We start from the raw sequence: 20438 nt of genomic DNA, 5'->3' as shown, positions 1-20438 counted from the left end.
ACAGTCAAGTGAAGTAACACGACTCACCTACAATTCCATCCTGTCTAGCATCATGTCATCTGCTCCTGGGTAAGTCTGACTAGAACCGGAGCTAACCGTGAGCAGCTGCTACGATGCTAGACACATCTCCATCTACACTGATTGCAAACATCACGTGAATTAACATGACTGAGGTCATGGTCCACTCAACCTCACGTGCTAGCCAAGCCCACCCAGGAGCCGGCAGGGGCTCAGTGCAAGTCTGGTTGGGGGATCTTCTCCTGTGGAAGTTTGGCCACGTGGAACCGAGGCCCTCAAATGCATTTCACACAGGCTGAGCAGCTGTCCAGAGAGATGGACACAGCTGACAGAGGCCGCTGGCTGGACTGGATTTGGAGAGGAGCCATAGAGGTGAAAGCTGTGACTTTTGCTTTAAACTAGAAGCCACAGAGTTGGAGTCTTCAAGCCACAGCAAGAGGGGACGTAGAAAAGGTGGAGGGGTCAGTTTTTCCTAATAGAAGTGAAATATCCCACTTCCTCCCTCATTTCCTGAGTAATTGTAATAAGAGTAACCCCCTGGATTTCCAGCTGTAGTGTGGATCTACAATTTCTCCTCCCCCTTTTAGTTAGGGGTTGTAAGGAGGAGGGGATTTGCTCTGTGATCACTGGGTCTCTTTCTCTCCCTGCTGCACAAACAAGTTCTCCTCACCTTGGTCTTTACTGCCTAACCCTAGCGGTGATCACCCACACACTGAGCTGCAGGCTGCTGTCACTTGCACCCTCCTGGCCTCATGACTGCAGTATGGCTGTATGGGTGTAACTGAGCTGAATTTGCCCTTGTGCATGTCATGTGCAGCACAGATCATCCTGCTGGGGAGACAGGAAAGAGGTCTCTCATTTCAATTAGTGCAGTTAGATCATTAATGGTCTCATCCGTAACCCTTTGAAGTCAACGGGAGTCTTTCCACTGACTTCTATGGATGTTAGATCAGGCCCTGAGTCTTTCCTAATTGACGTAGCCAAGAGGCAAGCAATGACCCACTTGCAGCAAAACCCACACAGCCAGCATGCTCAGTGCACACCACCTGGAGCTGGAGTAGAGTTGCTCAGTATGGATCTAGAGGGGAATTTACCCACTATGCTTAGGTGTACTGGGGCCAGCAGGGCTGAGGAGAGTCAGAGCTGGTTGGAAAATGGAATTTCCATTCCATGGGGAAGTCTAATATCTCTAAATCTCTAAATCCTGCATCTCTAAATCCTGCATCCAACGAAGTGGGTATTCACCCACGAAAGCTCATGCTCCAATACGTCTGTTAGTCTATAAGGTGCCACCTTTTCTGCTATCTCTAAATCTGTTTTCGTTCTGCCCTGAAAAGTTGAAATCATGAAATTTCCCAGAGAGTGAAAATTGCAAACAACTTCAGTTCAGGGCCACCAAAATGCCTCCTTCAAGAAGGTAAAAAAAAAAGTTTAATCTCCATTAAAGGGAATGCAGCTGACAATTCTGTTGACAAAAAATGAGAAGGAATAGGAGCCAGCTCCCTCTCTGAGAGCTGCATTTGGTTCTGCAGGGACTGACATGCAGTGACAACAGAGAGGTCTCACTAAAATGAGCAGCTGTGACTCTAAACCCACCCAGGGATGAATCTGCTGAGAAGATACTTCCCATTTGTCTGCCCAGAGGAGGACTGCACTTGATGCCAGAGAATGAAAGGGAGGCGGGGAAGGGAAAAGGAGAGAGAAACACACTTACATGCATTTAATAAAGGTGCTAAAGTTTTCCACTTGTGTCCCAAAGAGAAGGTAGCCCAGCTGGGCGTAGGCAAAGAACACAATGAAGAACATGATGGCAAAACCCAGGATGTCCTTGGCACAGCGAGCCAGCGTAGAGGAAAGCTGGGTCATTGTTTTGTTAAAGCTAATGTACTTGAATATCTAGGGGGAAACAAGACAGGGGTAAGGTAAGATGTGGACATCTCTCATATACATGCACACACCGAGTTAATAGTATCACTACAAGAAACAATGCAGCTGGGCAGAAGAGAAGGTAGAAAGGAAGGATGGTCCAATGGTTAGGGTGTCCAGGAGGGAGACTGGGTACAATTCCTGCCAAAGACTTCCTGTGTGACCTTAGACAACTCCTTAATCTCCCCATGCCTCAGTTTTACCCATCTGTGCAATGGTGACAGGAGCCCTGCCCTACCTCCCAGGGGTGTTGTGAGGATAAATGCATTACAGACTGAGGCAACAAGGGCCAGATAAGCATAGAATACAGAGTACAACCTGTTGGCTTTGTACCAAAGGCATGTCACTGCCTGAGTCTGCAATGGTCATTCAGCAAGGTCAGCACTGACCAATGGTCATTACCAGCTGCTGGCTGTTGGGGCACCAATGTGAAAGGAGCTGGCTGTCTCAGCCCAGCTCCTAGTGTGTCCATGTCATGAAAATCACCACAAAAATCGGCTCCAATTATCATCTTTCTTGACAACATTGGCAGAGGTGCCAAGATCAAGTGGGTCTGGAAACTGGCCTTCCCTTTTGTCCTAGAGGGGATCCTAGCAGGGCAGGCTCGGGCTGTTCGGGGAAACTTTCTGTGCTGTGTGGCTTGTCTGGTGTGCGCATAAGATGACTTCTCTCCAGGGCTGCGGATACAGAGCTTTCCAGGAGCACTGCGCGCAGAAGGCTGGGCTCTGATTTCTCCATGGGAAAAGGCTTTCTAATGGGTAGATTTCGAGTGGGGATTTTTTTGAGGGGTGGGGTAGGGGGAGTCTTAAGATTTCATTTTTTACAAAAATAAAATGGAAGGAAATTTCAAAAGCAAAAGTCATTTTGAATCGAGAAGCGAAACCTTTTGTTGCAAAACAATTGGAATTAAACATTTCTACTTTGGGGGATTTTTTTCTGTAGTTGTTGGGATAAAATTACATGGTGCTCAACACCATAACATCCCATTTCCTATGCCACAGCTCCCAGATAACCCCGTCTCTCCGGAGCACAGACCCCGTGGTGTGCAGGGCTTCCATGTGGAGAGCAGGACCCGAGGCAGAAATATTCCTCTCCATTAGTCTGCCCCATTACCACCTGCATTTGCTCCTCTCTGTCCACACCAGAGGAGAGGAGATTAAAGCCCCTGAACTGTGGCCAGCTGGGTTCTTTCCCCACCTGCTGTTCAGATGGCAGAATCTCTTACGGGAGCCCATGCGGTACCTTAATCCAGGCAAAGAACAGGTTTACTGCGTTCATGTTGTTGTACTGGGTCTGCCAGAAAGCCAGGAATTCAAAGTCTGCATAGATGTCAGGATGCCTCAGCAGCTCTCCCATCAGCCTGTTCACCTCGATGGTGCGAAAGATGTGGAACACAATGGCAACGATGGACAGCTGAAAGGAGGAAACGGCCTGTGTTACCGCTGGGCCTCCAGCTTCACTGGGGACTAGGGCTTAAAACCTCAGAACTCCTTGGTATCGGTCCATGCGGCTATTCCACTGGAGGGGGTGGTAGGAACACACTGGCTTAGCCCCTCATCCAGCCAACCATATGCTCAAGGGGGAGATCTGCAAAGACACCGAACTGCTATTGAAAGTCACAGCCTTAGTGTATGCGATTGTCTCCTTCTAGCAGTTCAGTCTGAGATGAGGGAAAGGTCTGGGCCAGTTCCCCTGCTCTTAACTTCCCTTTTGCTTTTCCATCTTTGCCCAACCTCCACCCCCACTCACCAGTATGACCACCACATCCAGGATGTTCCAGACACTGGTGAAGTACTGGAGCCTGTGGATACGCAGCTCCAGAATCTCCTCCACCACGTAGTAGAAGATGAAGATGCAGAAAATGATCTCACAGGCCACAATGAAGAAGTCCCAGGTACTGACATATCGGATGAGCTTCACCGTGCGGATTTGCCAGGAAGGGATTGCACCACCGGTGGCTGGAAATTCAACTACTAACCTGGAAGGGGAGAAGGAAACCCAGAATGACCATGAGACTACTGTATGTTCTTGAGATGCATTGGGCTCATTCCCTCCTTCTGATGCACCTGCCAACCCAGGGGCCTGGGAAAGTCAGGCACATATATATGGCTTTTTCAATCATCTCCGCTGCCTGACGGCTCATGGAGAAGGGAACCAGGGACCAGTGAAATGCCGGTGGTTATGGTGGAAAGATAAAGGCTCCTTATTCACCATGCGGCAGCTACCAATAATACTGACGTTCAGATCCTCAATGGGCATTCAGTCCCTAAACACCTGTGAAAACCTGGGCCTGAGTCCCTAGCGTGGGTGGGGCCAGACTTTCAAAATGGCTCCACACGCAGCAGCTCCCAGGGACTGCCTCTCAGGAGGGATACGTACAGCACCTAGCACAGTGGGGTCCCAAACTGATAAAACGAGGAGCTGCTGGCCTGTTGGAGGGAGTGGGATCAGGGCAGGTGAAGGATCTCCTGAGGAGACTGGATGAGAACGTAACAGGAGTTTATTTGGATTGTGTGCAATTTTCATCTGAATAATGGACTGTTTACTGACTGCTGGCCAGGGAGCACTTCCCTAGCAGTGCTTTACTACCAGCTACGTGATACTTCTCCTTAGGCAATAGTTACATTAGGGACCCATAATTCTGCCTGCCCTGGGCACAGCCACCAGGAAGAGATTTAGCTTGGTTCATCTATTGCGGGTCTTTATGGTGCTTGAAATCATGGCAGTAGCTGACATCAAAGGTGACGGGGCTCAGGGAAGGAGATGTCACCCCCTCCTCAAAAGTCAGAACTCATGTCTCCACCATCCCTTCTGGTTAGAGAGGACTGGGAGCCAGGACTCCTGGGTTCTTTCCCCAACCCAGCCTTTAGCTCATCATATGACCTAAGACAAGTTACTTAATGTCTCTGCTGCAGGCTTAGAGGACAATAAGGGCCTACCCCACAGTGGGGCACAGGGGCTGAATTCATTAATGTGGTAAAGTGGTTGGAGAGCCTTGGATTAAAGGTATCAAGGCAGGGCAGAGTGTGAACGTCATGTTTTCAGTGCTGCGCGGTGGGATTGAGGACGAAAGGGTCTCCACTGCGCTCCACCTACCTCAGCACGCAGAACAGGTTGATGTTTGCATTATACACAGAGAAGTCAATGAAGATCACCCGGGTGCCCCGGTCCAGCCACAACTTCTCCTTCAGGACTCGCAGGGCTTCCGCACTCTCCTCCTGGGTCAGCTTGAGGTCTATGTAATATCCTCCCCCGCTATAGCTGGTTAGTCGTCCCCAATGGGACGAGCCGCCCAGTTCTTCCTCAGAATGGTACCTCCACCTGCACAGGGAAATCCACAAGCCACCCTTGAGGGGCAACGTGACCCACGCTAGGGCACAGAGTTAGGACTCAGGGGACCAGCTGGGTGGCTTCTCCTCCTGTCCTTTGCCACACTGGAGTATTTAGACTGTAAGCTCTTCAGGGCTGGGGCTGTCTCATGTTGTGTTGCTATCTGGTGCCTAGCACAACAGGAGCCCCCAATCACAACCACTGCTACAAGGCATTGGCCGTCACAGGCCTAGCCTCGCCGCTGACCCCTGCTGGCCTTTACCTGTCACCTTTCTCAGGGTGGAATCATGTGGTTCTCCCATGCTCAGACTGGGCCCTGGCCGCAGTCCCCTGTGATCACCCTCTATTAGGTAGCAGGCCTGATTTATCTTCAGCGCCTGCCATTCTAGTCCCTCCAGCAGCAATGACAGTGGTGCTGCCCAGTGACCAGACAGCCTTCTTTAAAGCAAAGTATGATTTAGGTAGAACTACAACATTATAGAGAGAACAGACTTGAAAACAATGAACAGACAATGCACGTGTACAGCGTGCCAGGGATCTGTTCATCTTCCACACGGGGACCTTGGCAGATCTAAGCTTCCAGCAGAGCCACACAAGACTGTTCAGGTGTGTGTGACAGTCTCTTCCTGTCACTCACAAACCAGTTCTCCCCCCACCCCTCCTCTTCAGGGAGAGATTTCTTTAAAATCTGTCATGTCCTTTTGACCACTCTACTTCCCAAAGACCAAGTTACTTTTTAACTGTGTCTGGCTCACTGACTTGCTAATCCCAGCACTGGCAGAACAAGCCTTGCAACTTGCTGGAGACAGGATATAGACTCCCCAAAACTAATCGTTTCCCCCTTTGTCTTGTAATTGCCCTGTGAGTGTTTACTCAGAGGTTGCTTACCAGGGTCCATTGAGTGGCTTCCCTGCTTGTTTCTCCCACAGTCTTAAGACAGAACAATGCTTTCAGACAGGCAAGTCTCATAACCCCAGTATACAGCAAGTTCACCGTACTGACCTAGTCACATACAGTGTTAAATCAAAAGGATCACATCTCAGTATTCTAGGACTATAACACGGTAACTCCACAACAAATATCCTAATATGAACCAAGGATGAGGAATCAGACAGTCTAATAGCAGGTGAACTTCAAAATGTTTTGCAGGTTTGGTTCAGTTCAGATAAGCATCCAGAAGTCCCAGTTCTTAACTGAATGATCCTAACATCTGGGGTTGGGCTGAGAACAGGCTATCAAGACCTATTGGGCTTGGTACTTTTTCATGGGTCACAGATATTATAGGGGAAGTAGGGGGGTTTGTTTCCTCACTGCATCTGGTCCAAAAATATTCTCTCCCAGGACTGGTTCTTCATCAACTTAAACTACAAATACAAGAGTCTCAACCTAAGCTTTCTCCTGAGCATGGCATTTCCTAGGGTTTTCCCCAGCAGGAACCTCTTCTGCTCCAGCCTCAGAGAGACACTGAAGTTTTTTAATATCCTTGGTCTGGAGCCAATAGGACCCACCTGGTCTGACTGCCAGTGGGAGTCAGAGGGAAAGCACTCTGCAGGCCTACACAGGATTCTCACCCCCAACATCCTGTTACCCATGGGACTAGTCTTTCTCATGGTATTTTAGCAAAAGTTGGCCAAAGTTCTGGCAAAAGTCAATCAAAGATTTCCCAGTGCAAAGGAGTTTGGTCAGAGGGGCACACTTACGCAGTTCCATTGATGAGCCCGAAGGGAACTCTTTCCTCCTTGTCCTCAGAGTACACATCATAGCAGCCTGAAATGTCCTCCTTAAAGTTGTCGTGCACCACACACGAGTTGTTCTTCACCTTCAGCTGGCGCAGACGTGGGACACCAAGCAGCAGATTCTCATAGTAGATGTAGGACTGGGTGTTGTGAGCTAGTGACTCATTGTTGTACCATTTGGTCCAGTACAAGCTATCCAGCAATGGGCCTTGGGCATACTGCAAAAGAAGAGGAATCAGGCATCTGGCTCAAGACAACTACCCAATGGGATGCCCCTGAAAGCTCCAGGGACTTGTCACAACCAGGTATCAGCTTGTCATGACATCCTTGCCATTCCCATATTGCTAAATAGTGGGGTGGTATCAGCTGTATCGTGGCTAGATGGAAGGGGGATGCCTTTAGAAAAGGGGAGGATGGGACGGAAAATGGTGAACCAATACCCAGGTGCAGTGGGGGAAAGGCAGATCCATAGCTCATGGTAGAGACAGACAAAGGCAACTCGTTAGAAGCTATTTCTAGCTGTCTTATCAGCACAAGAGGTTGTGGTGTCTTGCCAGCATTCACGCTGCTTGTGCCATATCATTTCTCAGCTTGTTCTTTAGAAGAAATCCGATGGATCCTATACACCTGTTCCATCGTTATTCATTACTCTGATGAAAGCTGCAGGGATTTGCAATCAAATTCCCTCAGGAGTCTATTTAGGCTGAGAGCCAGGGCCTGATTTTCACACCAGTTAGGCATGCAGTTATCACACATAAATCAGAATGTGCTTCTTGTTAAAGCGCTGGAGAAAGATGCAGAAGCTCTAGGTCCAATTCCCAGCTCTGCCACAGACTTCCTGTGGGGCCTTGGACAAATCATTTAGCTTCTATGCGTCTCAGTTCCCCATCTGTAAAATGGGGATAATAGCACTTCCTTTCTCCCATCTTTTGTCTGTCCTGTCTATTTTGGTTGCAAGTTCTCTGGGGCAGGGACTGTCTCACCGTGTGTCTGTACAGCACCTAGATGGATTTCAGGGCCTCTAGGCAACACAGTAATGGAAATAATTCCTGTGCTCAAATAGCTAGATGTGGCTGGTGAATTTTATGTGTGCAAATGACAGTGAAATTTCTACTGTTCACGCAGGAAGGGAACTAAAACTGACAGTCACAGAAGTCAGTCAACAGGCAGAAGCAAATGGAGCAACCACACACTGCCCAGAGGGACATGGGCCAGCACAGGGATGGATTAGATGGCATCCATGTGGGCAGATTTCCGTATTCCAGAACCTGGGGACTGTACTTGGTTGTACTCACCCCCCAGAACTCAGCCATGCTCCCAATGGACTGGAAGGACACCCCGCTGTCCGAAGAGGTTTGCAGGAAGAGGTCGGACATCACTTTGGTGTAGTAATAGGCATTTGTACTGGTCATTCCATAAGTCACTAAGAGAAAACAGGAGAGCGGGGGATGGTTCCCCTTGCACATGAATATTAGAGACTAACATTAATATCAGTTCTACCTCAGTAGAGGTGAGTTTGGGAGGAAAGTGGAGAGAATGCAGAAGGAAGAGAAGAATTTAATGCTCAGGAATTCTCCAAAGTCCTCAGCAAATGTATTTCTGAATTCAGAGGGGCCTCTCTCACTGGGGATGAAATCTATTTCAGAGCTGCAGTGACTTGGCTTGCTGACCTTCTCCAGAGCAGCAGCGCAGCTGGACAGTTTTGAAAGGGTCTCCGTTTTACCATACAGAAGCACCTAAACTGAGCTCTAAAAGGGCGACAATGCTTAAAAACAGCAGCAGCCAACCTATCTACGGTGTGGGCAGGGCTGGGACTTTACAGCTCACCTTGAATAAGGGGCAGCCTGTCGCACAGCAGCCCAGGGAAGGAAATGGGGGACAGTCATTATTCCTTTCCAGGTCCCCCCACCTTGCTCCAGGGACCTGCTCCACCCTCTGACCCAGGAAGTCAATGGGACTCCTTACCTCCTTAGGGTTACACATGCACCCAAGTGCTTTTCTGCACCAGGGGCATAGATAAACATTTAGCATCGGTTGCAGAGGCTCATGGTCTAAACTTTTTGAGGAGCCAGGGTTTAATCCCGGATGATGACTAAACTGATGGTGGTTATACGTTGATGAAGAAACCTTGCCGATTACAGCTCTGTTTCTTTCTGCTTAGTCATCCACTGTCTTACACAGGCATTTTGCCATGCATAGCCATTGTTCAAGTCCTAGGATTCATAAGTGCATAGATTCCAAGGCCGTTTGATCATCTAGTCTGATCTGCATATCCCAGGTCAGAGAATTTCACCCCGTTACCCCAGTATTGAGCCCAAGAACTTGTGCTTGGCTAGAGAGGGATCCAGCCTGGATTTAAAGACTTCAAGGGACTTCCCTTGGTGGGAAGCTTTAGATCAGTTTTCACTCAACAAGAATCCAGACCGGTGAGTGGGATCTAACACAAATAACACACACACTTCTCTCCCAGGCAAAAAATCAAACACAGCCAATTCTAAGACTTGTCCCTCAATGAAAGGGCTTCCTGAAAAAGCAACCAATGTTCAAAACCTGACTTCTGTATGACTCAGAATAGGTGTGTGTCTAAGTCACACTGGAAGACTGATTGGGATGCCATCCCCCTGTGCCTGAGCGATAATCACCCTGTTTGGTACCTTTGTGTATCTGTTCTGCCATGGGGTGCATGAAATATAATCCACTGCACCATGCAATGCCACAGGTGCTCCTTTGAGATAACAGTGAACCTTCCCAAAGCAAACAGCAATTGTTCTGCCCATACAAAGTACATTACTATTCGGTACAGAGCTGCATTAAATCCACCCCCGAGGACAATGTAAGCTGCCAACCCCGTTATCATCCTAACCACCCTTCCCGTATGGCCCATCGAGATTTAAAGGGGAAACATCAGCTCCCTGCGTGTGTTTGAACAATGTGGCTTAGATTCCAGGAAGCTTCGAGACCTGGCTGTTTGCATTTGTCCTTTGACCTTACAGAGCTTCCTGCGCAAATCTGAGGAGAGGTTCTTGTGCAAATCCGCCGTGGCTAGATAGAGGTTAATGGCCAGAACTTGAGCTGAGGTCTGGGAAACATGGCTTAAAAGCAGCAGATGCCAAATCACCTAGTGCAGAGGCCTTGTGCTGACATCTCAGATGCCGAGTGCCCCCTTCACTCAGGATGTCTTTTTGGGCGAGTGGCACCTGGGTGTGAGCAGTCACTCTGCAAAGCCATACCCAAGACTCTATGTCCTTATGGGGGTTGTGCTCCCCTGGGTGTGTCATTGGCACATCTGTGAGCACACCCCATAGCTTCTTGTGCTGCAGTTATCTGAGCTGCTCTAATTCTTTCCCAGTTAATTGTGGGAGAACTTGTTTGTCCTTCTGGCTAGATAGAGGGAATTGTGGGAAGGTGCTGAACGAAGGACTATCAGCATTGCAATGGTTTAGCCTGTGTCCATACCGCAAAGTGGGTGGGTTACCACCCCACATGAAAGCCTCACTTGGGTTTTAGCCAATAGCCCCGGCTAGGGCAGTTAGTGAAAGTGCCACCAAAGTCAGGTGCAAGGGTTTTGTGTGTGGATGGGAGTTAGGGGAGACACCTGGGTAAGAGCCTGGGGGACTCTGAAGTGAAGAAATAGTCTTCTGCTCATCTTGTGCAGGACTCCTCCATGATGTGTTCTTCTCTCAGGAGCCAGCTGGTGGGGTTTGCTTCTCTGACAATCCCAGAAAGAAGCATCAGTGAATGCACTGGAGTTGTTAGAATAGAGCAGTGGCCACCAGGATTCCTGGGCTCTCTGCCTTCAATTTGCTGTATGAACTCAGACACAGCACTTAGGCCATCATTTTCAGAGGTCCTGAGCAACTGCTGCTCCTGCAGAAGCCAACTGGAGATACGGATCTCAGCCCTTCTGAAACTCAGACCCCTTAACTACTTACTGATGCCTATGAACTGGGTATGGTGGTACTTAACTCCCTTGCAGGGAGCTTGGTGAGCGTCAGGTAATTGTCTGCAGAGGCCATTGGGAACGCTGGATGGACGGTGCCATGGGAGTGTAGAGAATCACCTCTAGAGCTATTCAAAAATGCCCTTTCCTCTCCCCTGGGTAAATTTCGAACATTTTACTTCATTTCCCCCCTAAAATTTCCTATGAACCTTTTTGTTAGTGAAAAACTGAATTGTGAAACTCCCAAACTGTGAGGATTTTTTTCAAAAATTGAACATTTTTTTGAAAGCCAAAAATGTTTCTCTCCCCTACCCCCGCCCAACCAAAAAAAAACCTGGAGAAGGTCAACTCACAAGAAAATGTGTATGCTGATCATTTTGATGAAAATATTCCAAGCTGTTCTAAAGATTGCCACGATCTGGCATTGATCAGCTGTGTAATAAATTAGTGTATTTTCCCCTCTACCGTTACATGATGTCGATATTTTACTGATGTAGTTAAGAATGTGCCCTCCAGAGCTCTGGGTGGCACATACGAGATATTAAACACACCATAAATTAGAGCCAAGATGTCCAAACCATAAACCCTCCAAAACAGAGTTACACGCATGGACACAGATCCACCCTTGAGCCATCAGGGCAGCTACTCACGTAGGCAGATATCCACCAAGAAGATGACATAAACCAGCAGCTCTCGCAGCGTGGTCTTTACATACAGCTCTCGGTCTTCAGCAGTGTTCTCGGTCAGAGTTGTCCCCCAGAGGCCTGTTAAGCATAAAGCAGCACCAGGTGAATTTAAGGTGAGATTGTCAGAGGAGTTAGCTGTTCAATGCCCATAGAAAGGCCCTTGGAAACTGTTGGCATCACAAATCCACTGGCTAAAGTGATGCAGCACAGGCAGGGCAGTGAAAGTGTCACTCATCCCAGCAGATCATGGGTCTTTGTGCTCAGCTAGTAGCTGGTCCACATGAGAGGATAAGACTCTACTAAAGTGCCAGCTGAAGGGGGTTGTTCCTTTAGCTCAAGTGGTGGAGACTCATGCTTTTCATGCTGAAGGGGCCTGGTTGAGGCCCTTCTTGTTGACAGTCCAAATGGGGCCATCTGACAAGCTTGTCCATCCCATGCTGACAGCGCGCCTAAGCCTTGATCTGGCGGGATATGTCTAGTCAGTCATCCTCTCTTCCCTGCTGGTAATCACATCCCCATCTGCACCGTCAGTCTGCACAACACCACTCCCCTGCCCTCTCAACTGAGCCCCTCAGTGCCTCTCCCCTCCCCCTCTGCCTGTCTCTATCAGGACCTGTCAGTCCCTCCCTCCTGCCTCTAGCCTCCTTCTCTGTCCTCTGCCCTTCCCATCAAGGCTCAGCAGAGGCTGCAAGAGAACATTCTCCTTGTGTGAAGGCCAGCACACAGGTGGGGGCTTGGAAGGAGGCAGATCAGGCCCCATCAGTCTGAGTGGAGGCAGCTCAGTGGGAGGCTGGCCCTGCTAGGTCTCTGTATGTGGAAGAGCAAGTGAGAAAACAGCACCTGACAGGCAGCCTCACATGTCCATGCGATGACATTGGCCATCCAGGCAGGACTTCCCTACCCGAGCTGCATCCAGGCCGGGTGCTCCAGGGTCAGCATGGGGCTTCCTGTGTCTCTCCAATGACACCCAAAATCTCTGGGCCCGCGTGATGCACAAACCCTGAGGAGCCCCTGGAGGAGATGATCCTGAATCAAACACTTTGACCCCAAACCCTGGGGTTGCAGGAAATTGAGCCCCAGCTCCTCCACGGGTGTCAGTTGATGTGGCTTGATTTACTTCAATGCAATTTACACCCCGGAGGGGCTGGCTCCAAGGAGCTAATTCTCTGTCTTGAGCCCCTGGTAGAAGCAGCTCATTGAGCATCGCCTAATGCTTGATCAGGCAGAATGGAGCTTTTTCCTCCAAAGAACCTGACAGCACGCAGCTAATGAACTGCCTTAGTCCATTAAAGCGCTTGCTCGTTCTCTCTCTAATGGCTCCTTTGTGTGATCACTCAAACTTTTACCCACACATATCTAAACTTCCACTTGAAAGCTGAGCGGTTTAATCCGCATCAGTAATCACAATGGTTCTCGCCTCTTTCATATGAGCCCAGCCCTTGTACGCACCTTGGGCAGAGAGATGGGCACAGCTCTGCCTGATCAAAGCCTGAACACCCTGAGTGCTCTCTGACAGAAAGAGGATGGGCATTCGCTCTGGAGTGTCCCTCCCTGCTGTCCCGTGGCAGCTGAGCAGAGCAGAGAGCATTCTGCTCTGCATCAGCACATGCTGGTCTCTGCCTTTCACAGCAGCAGCCCAGACAATTTGCTGTTTGCCTCTTTGGGTCACATGCACTTTGAGACCAGCTGAATTACTGTGCGTGTGAGTGACTCAGTGAGGCAAACATTGACTTGAGGTGTCTTCAAACCAGAGATGGGTTTCACAACAAGACCTTGCATGCAAACGCCCCTAAGCTATGGGGATAGAGGAGGGAGTGGAAGCCAAATCTAGATCTTGAGCAAAATTTCACAGCTCTACCAGGTCAAACAAAACCCTGGATGTGCAGAGCAGCTCAGCCTGAAGAAGGTTATGCACTTAAGGCACTGGAGAGGGATTCAAGGGATTGGGGTTCAATTCCTGACTGTGCCCTAAACTCTCTGTGTGACCTTGGCCAAGTCATTCTGTGGCTCAGGACATCGCCTCAAGCTGGAATTTCCCTGTGCTAGCTCTGATGGAACTAGTGCCCTAAAAGCACGGTATAGCCGCAGTGGCATGAGTGAGGGGGCAGGCTAGCTACTCCAAGTATAATCCCATCTGAGACCATAGGCATGTACTTGGGGCAGCTAGCCCCTGGGACTGCAGTGGCACCACACTCTTTTCACTGCGCTAGCATGGGTATGTCTCCTCGAGCTGGGATACCTTCTGTGTTTGTGCAGCACCTGGCACAGTGAGGCCACTAAGCCCTACTGTAACAATCAACAACCACCACCAGGCACTAAAGGGTTAAAGGGCCGGATCGCCACCATGGAGATGGGGTCTCATCTCACCATCAGCCCCTTGCTTGCTGTCCTAATGTTCTGTGCACACGTGAAGAGGTACAATAGGGTCAGCCAGGACCAATGTGCATTTCAATCTGCTCTGGTAACCCACCACAGGTTCCTGTGCACAGGACTTGGGGTTTGCAACACACTCCCCCAAACCAGTGTGGGCTGCAATAAGGACTATAAGATTGGTTTTTACTCTGAGACAGCTCCTGAGTTGCCATGCTAGGCTCTGGATCGCGTCCCAAGCATCAGTCCCTATATATATATATATATATCTCCCTTAGCTGCTTCACAGGGAAGTGATGCCTAATCATAAATAAGAACAGGAGTCCTTGCGGCACCTTAGAGACTAACACATTTATTTGAGCATAAGCTTTCGTGGGCTACAGCCATCAATGATTATCAATTGCTTTGAAATCTTTGGATGCCAGAGGCGAAAGGATTGCAACAGGCAGGGCCAGCTCCAGACCACAGCACGCCAAGCGCATGCTTGGGGCGGCATGCTGCAGGGGGTGCTCTGTCGGTTGCCAGGAGGGCGGCAGGTGGCTCCGGTGGAGCTCCCGCAGGCGTGCCTGCAGAGGGTCCGGTGGTCCCGCGGCTCCGGTGAAGCATCCGCAGGCACGCCTGCGGGAGGTTCACCGGAGCTGACGGACCACCTGACCCCCCCGCAGGGAAGCCTGAGGGAGGTCCATGGGAGCCGCGGGACCGGCAAGCGGCAGAGTGCCCCCCGCGGCGTGCCGCCGTGCTTGGGGCGGCGAAATTGCTAGAGCCAGCCCTGGCTACAAGTAATGTTAATAACAAGAGCAAGTAGAGCTGCAAGGACATGAATACCCTCAAAGGATTAGATTTTGACATTTGTCTTTGTTGCAATTAGAAACAAACCTGCAAATGCCCAGAAAAAAACATCGTTTCGAGTTGATCAAAATGTTCCAGTTTGACGACGCCTTTTAAAAATTGTTATATTGTAATGTAGGCTACAAGGCACCAGTTACAAAAATTGAAGCGAAAAGTCTCTGCAAACTGAAAAATCAAAAAGAGCAGGAGTACTTGTGGCACCTTAGAGACTAACAAATTTATTTCAGTATGAGCTTTCGTGAACTACAGCTCACTTCTTCGGATGCATAGAGTGGAAGACTCTTCTGTCTGTGTGTTCCATTCTATGCATCCGAAGAAGTGGGCTGTAGCCCACGAAAGCTTATGCTGAAATGAATTTGTTAGTCTCTAAGGTGCCACAAGTACTCCAGTTCTTTTTGTGGATACAGACTAACATGGCTGCTACTCTGAAACCTGAAAAATCAAAATGTTTCACTCTGAAAGCATCAAAATGTGACATTTCAACACTGTCTAAACTCTTCCACCCCACTCCCTTTCCCTCTCCTAGAACGAAATTTTGGCAAAACCTCCATGGTTCCGTAGAAAGGGATGATGTGATGGAAAATGGACCTGTCCCAGTGTGAGAGTTCCAGAAAAGCCAGCGGGCTGCTTCATCCCTGGAGAACAGGGAGTGGAAGCACTTTGCACTGCTTTCAAGAGACCGGACCCTAGCCAATGATCACATCTGTCCTGAAGGGTCCAGTATGGAGCTGTGGCCATGGCTTTGAACGCAGGCTGAGGCACAGGCCATGGGGCTTCAGAACAGGGTAGAAGAGAAAGGATCCCAAAAGCCTCCTACTCACCTCCCCGCCAAAACCCAATCAGTCAGTGGGCCAGATCCTTAGCTGATGTAAACTGGGACCCTTCCATTGACTTCACTGGAGCTATCTTGATTCAGTCCAGCTGGGGATCTTGTCTCCCCTGCATCCCAGAGCAAGTTGTGCACTGCTCAGTAATTCTTCCGCTAAAGCTCCCTTTTCAGCAACACAATACATCTGCAGACACCACCACCAACCAAACGAACACTGGGTTTTGGGTGAACTGGACACGGCAGCTGCAATGAGAACGTACGCTGGGGGGCCTCAATGGGGAAATGCTGAGCTAATTCCCAGGCAGGATGGCGTATGTTCTGGTGTGTGTTTGGGTGGGGAAGGTCAATAACACTGTGTCCGTTTATCAACTAAGAGATCCTGCAGGAGTCTGCTGATTCTTGGGGCAGTGGGGAACAAGGGGGACGAGACAGAGGAGTATCAAGGAAAGAGTGGCATAGATGGGGAGATAAAGAGGACAAGCTCCTCAGCAGGGGTCAATCGGCACTGAACTCATTGCAACAAAACTGATTTACACCAGCTAAGGATATGGCCCAGAAAAAGAAATGTCAAGATGAAGATGAGTGCGATCCCCTGTGCAATCAAAGAGCTAGGACTTGGAGATCGGCTCAACTCCTATCCCCAGGGATCTACCTACCCAAGGCTCCCATTAGCGCAGCGTCTAAGCACCTCACAATCCTCCCCATCCCTAGTGGGCAGGGCCACCCTCCTGACGTTGCAGATGGGGAACTAAGGCCTGGAGAGGCGATGTGGCTTGCCCAAGTCACCCAGGAAGTGTCGTGGCACCTGGAATTGAAACTCGATCTCAGAAGTCCCAGGTTGGCCCCCAAACCACTGGCCCATCCTCTCTCTCTGGAACGAGCCCTCATAGCAGAACTCCTTCCCACATGATGTTTGTACTGATGGTGACAGCTTCTTCAATGACATGGCCTCACCCCAAGTTTTAAAGCCACCCAAGCGAAGCCCTGACTTTAACCTGTAGCTTAGAAAACACGCCTTTCCCTCGATGCAGGAAAGTCACCCACCACCTGGCCTGTCCCACTGCCTGGCTCTCCTCTGAAACCTTCTGCCAACTGGAAAGCTGCCGAGATGGCTGTGTCAGGAACTGAGTTCTATCAGGACTTTATTTTCCCGAGTACTGTATTTTCTAAATAGACAACCCACCTAATTCTCAATTGCTGAACGACAATCTCCACTCATGGATATATTTTGCTTTCCACAACCAAATCCCTGTACAACTTTTCATGAGTGATGTACCCAAGTATTCGGATTCTAATATCTAAACTGCATTGTTAAATTTATTCACCTAAATTTGGGTTATTGTTGATTATGTGCTCTATGTATCATATGACTTTTAAAAACTAACTTTATATTTGTGGATAATCTAAGCACTATACCCAGATGTACAGACACTCTTTTCCCAACCTATGTATTATAGATATATTTTTAAACATTAGCTTTAATAAAATGTTTAAAATTGTTCTCCACACCATCAGCATCCTCCAGGGGGACAGGATGGAAGGAGGCTCAAGACCAGGAGAGCCCTGCATTATAAGCAGTTTCTCCCTGTATAAGGTGCGCTGAGAATTAATTAATTAGTATCTCCAAGTGCCATGAGGATGCAATGGGCTTGCTGCAGGTCAAGTGTCATTACTAGACTATATATTAAGGGCTGAGCAAAAGCCCATTTAATCAATGGTAGGTTTTCTACTGACTTTCTCCAGCTTTGGATCAGATCCTGATGGCACTGCTCTATACATGGGTAATCTTTGCCTACAGGGGGCAGTAGTGGATTAGTCAGGGAGGGAGGAGAGGACATGATGGTACCATAGGGGTTTTCACTCTCATTTCTTGGACATCAGCATTACACAGAGATCGTCTCTGGAAAGGGATTTTTGTTTGTGAATTATTGATCTCTCCGTTTTCAAGCATCACACTGTAATTATGTCACAGCACCCCAAGCAAAGGAAGAGTCCTGTGGGGACTGCAGACCTCAGAATAAAACAAAGTAAATAATGCATTAGCCTACCATCCCCTGTAGGCATATTTCTCCTCTCTCAGCCTCTGTTTCCAGTTGTGCTACTGGGCCAGGGGAGGTCTACATCTCAGCATTATTGAGAGATGCCATCAATTGCTCTAGAGACCCAATCCAACTCCTATCAGAATCAGCAGGAACACTCAATGTGTGTTGGATCTCGCTCTAAATAGCAGCCCAGAAATCTTTGATCATATAAACTATAGACATCATATAGAATGGGTTAGACAAACACCTGTCAGGGATGCTCTAGATGTATTCAATCCTACCTCGGTGCAGGGAATGGACTAGATGACCTCTTGGCAGAGGCGGCTCAAGGTATTTTGCCGCCCCAAGCATGGCTGGCAGGCTGTCTTCGGCGGCTTGCCTGCGGAGGTCCCAGTCCCTCAGATTTGGTGGCAAGCCTGTGGGAGGTCTGCTGAAGCTGCGGGACCAGCAGACCTTCCGCAGGCATGCCGCTGAAGGCAACCTGCCTGCCACCCTCACGGCGACCGGCAGAGCGCCCCCCCGGCTTGCCGCCCCAGGCACGCGCTTGGCATGCTGTTGCCTGGAGCCGCCCTTGCCTCTTGGGGTCTCTTCCAGCCCTGCATATCCATGATTTACAAACACGTTACAGTGGGTACATTTGCACAAGGGTTGTATTAGAAACCGTGATTAGAACGCCACAGAATTTACAGTTGGGGCGAAAAACTACTAGGTTATGTTTGTTGCCAATTCATTGGCTACCAGTGTAGGGTTTTCCCCTACAGTTTAATGCATTCTCCAGCCTAGTGTTTAATTTCTCAAGCCATGGGGCTTCACCCTTTCTGCTGGGAGATACTCTGAAATCGACTAGTTCCCACTGCTGGGAGCTGCCCCAAGATGCAGCCTAACTTAGTGTTTCTAGCTTTTAGCCCCCTTACTGTTCCATCTAGCCCCTTGTGCCAGCCTAAACAATTCCCCTCTCCCTACGTGTAACCCCCCCCCCAGTTATCTTTTAGCAAAGCCATGTACGTATAGCTCTTATACTCATTCCCTATAGATTAATCCCCACAGCCCAATAGTGTGGTGGCTTTTCATCTTCCAGTTTTATATACATATATATATATAGGAAGTGTTGATATAGGGGTCACTATTATCTCCTCTAGAATAAAAAACATCTAGGGAGGGGGTATTGTCTAATTCCTACAGTAGGGGTTTGGAATCAGGATGCCTAGGTTCTATTCTAGGCTGTGATTTTGAGCAAGCCCCTTAGCTTTTCTGCACTTCAGTGGCCCCATCTGTAAAATGGGGACAATGGCTACATCTCAGAGATAAGGCAGGGAGTGTGGGATCAGGACTCCTGGGTTCTGTCCCTGGAGCTGCCACAGATTCGTTGTGTGACCTCAGACAGAACACGTTAGAGAAGTGCTCACTATGGCCATGTGCAGCTTTCCATGTTACACAGCTATTCTACGGCTCTTGGCTCCCAGGGCTGCTCTTCACATGGGTTTATAAACACATTCTAACCAGACCCCAAAGTTTTACCTCGGATGCCTTTGAAGAAACAGAAGCAGCACTTGGGCAAGGGTTTCTTCTTCACATCCTCCGCCTTTTTCCTCTCTTCTTGGTAGGGAAGGGGGTCCCCCAGCTTCTCAATGTTCTCGTAGGGGTTCTCCAGAATGGCCTTGGGGTTGTAGATGGCTCGGATCTTCAGAGATGCAGAGGGGGAGCCATTGTAAACAGGATTGTCCCACGCTTTCTTCCCCAAGGTTTCTAGCTCGTGTTCCTCCTGGGCTCGAAAGTGGCTCTCGGCTCTGTTGTTTAACCGGGAGGAGCTCATGGCGGATCACCAGGGAGCGATGTGCTTTTAATTCACTCACTGGTGCAAACTGCCTGGCGACAGAAATTCGAAGCTGGAGAAGACGAGTAACTTGAAGGGAACTTGTCAGAGTCAGGGAGCGCCTTTGCCAGGGGAGTCCAGAGTGGCTGAGCACTGGATGCATGTAGGCTCAGTCTCTCTCTCTTTTATACTAGCTCATCTGGTGACATGGCTCAGAGGGTGGCACAGCCCATTGTTGGGAATGGCTGTAAATACTAGTCTTCTGGGAGCGCAACTCGAGTCCAGGGGATGCTTTCTGCCTCCTGGCATAGATAACAGCTCTGAATGCTACAGTGGGGAGAGGAGGCTGCTAGGAGACTGAATTTCACTGCCGGAGTTGACAGGAGGGAGGGGTAGGGAGTTAATAGGACACCTAAGGCTGCAGGCAGCTGAGACTAGCACCTGCTGCTTGCCAAAGTGTTAAGAGCTGGGCTTTAGAGTGCAAGAGAGAGTTTAGACTTTGTATGTGGGACTCCATGGGAGATAGGGACCAGGAATGAGGGATACATTTTGCAGAAGGAAGGCCACAGAGGGCTGCATAGCTCCATGGAACAAGGCAGAGAACAATTACTTTGGAGAGCCATGAAGTTTCAAATGTTCAATGAGCTGTAAAAATTTGGGTGACTGAGACAAAGTGGAGCATGAATGCTCTCTGTAAAAGGTGCACAGACAACATAAAGCCCCTTGAGGCAGAGATATATCATTACTGAGAGTCACCAGATAGTGCTATCCCAGGTAGTCTTACGAATTCTATTTAACAGAATGCATAGGCAGTTAGATCTTGGAGAAATGCTTGTTGCCAGTTGTAGTGCAATTCTTCTTAGAAACTGTGCATAGCACCAGTAAAAATATATTCACTA

The 20438-nt window shown here is 49.1% G+C and overlaps 1 protein-coding gene across 1 annotated transcript in view; it reads right to left on the bottom strand.

The window, feature by feature from the left end:
- The window catches only part of PKD2L1 (polycystin 2 like 1, transient receptor potential cation channel), a 29295-nt gene extending 9616 nt beyond the window's left edge, over positions 1 to 19679 (bottom strand). The window contains exons 1-8 of the mRNA XM_032778261.2: positions 19245 to 19679; positions 11601 to 11714; positions 8306 to 8433; positions 6975 to 7228; positions 5041 to 5265; positions 3694 to 3922; positions 3187 to 3357; positions 1733 to 1914 (exon numbers count right to left, since the gene is read on the bottom strand). Coding sequence (XP_032634152.1) covers positions 1733 to 1914; positions 3187 to 3357; positions 3694 to 3922; positions 5041 to 5265; positions 6975 to 7228; positions 8306 to 8433; positions 11601 to 11714; positions 19245 to 19539 — 1598 coding nt within the window. The 5' untranslated portion in view covers positions 19540 to 19679. The remainder of the gene's footprint in view (positions 1 to 1732; positions 1915 to 3186; positions 3358 to 3693; positions 3923 to 5040; positions 5266 to 6974; positions 7229 to 8305; positions 8434 to 11600; positions 11715 to 19244) is intronic.
- Positions 19680 to 20438: the final 759 nt, after the last annotated feature.

This window comes from Chelonoidis abingdonii, chromosome 16 (genome assembly GCF_003597395.2).
Source record: "Chelonoidis abingdonii isolate Lonesome George chromosome 16, CheloAbing_2.0, whole genome shotgun sequence".
Classification (NCBI taxonomy): Eukaryota; Metazoa; Chordata; order Testudines; family Testudinidae; genus Chelonoidis; species Chelonoidis abingdonii.
This window is presented reverse-complemented; position numbering and strand designations above follow the sequence as displayed.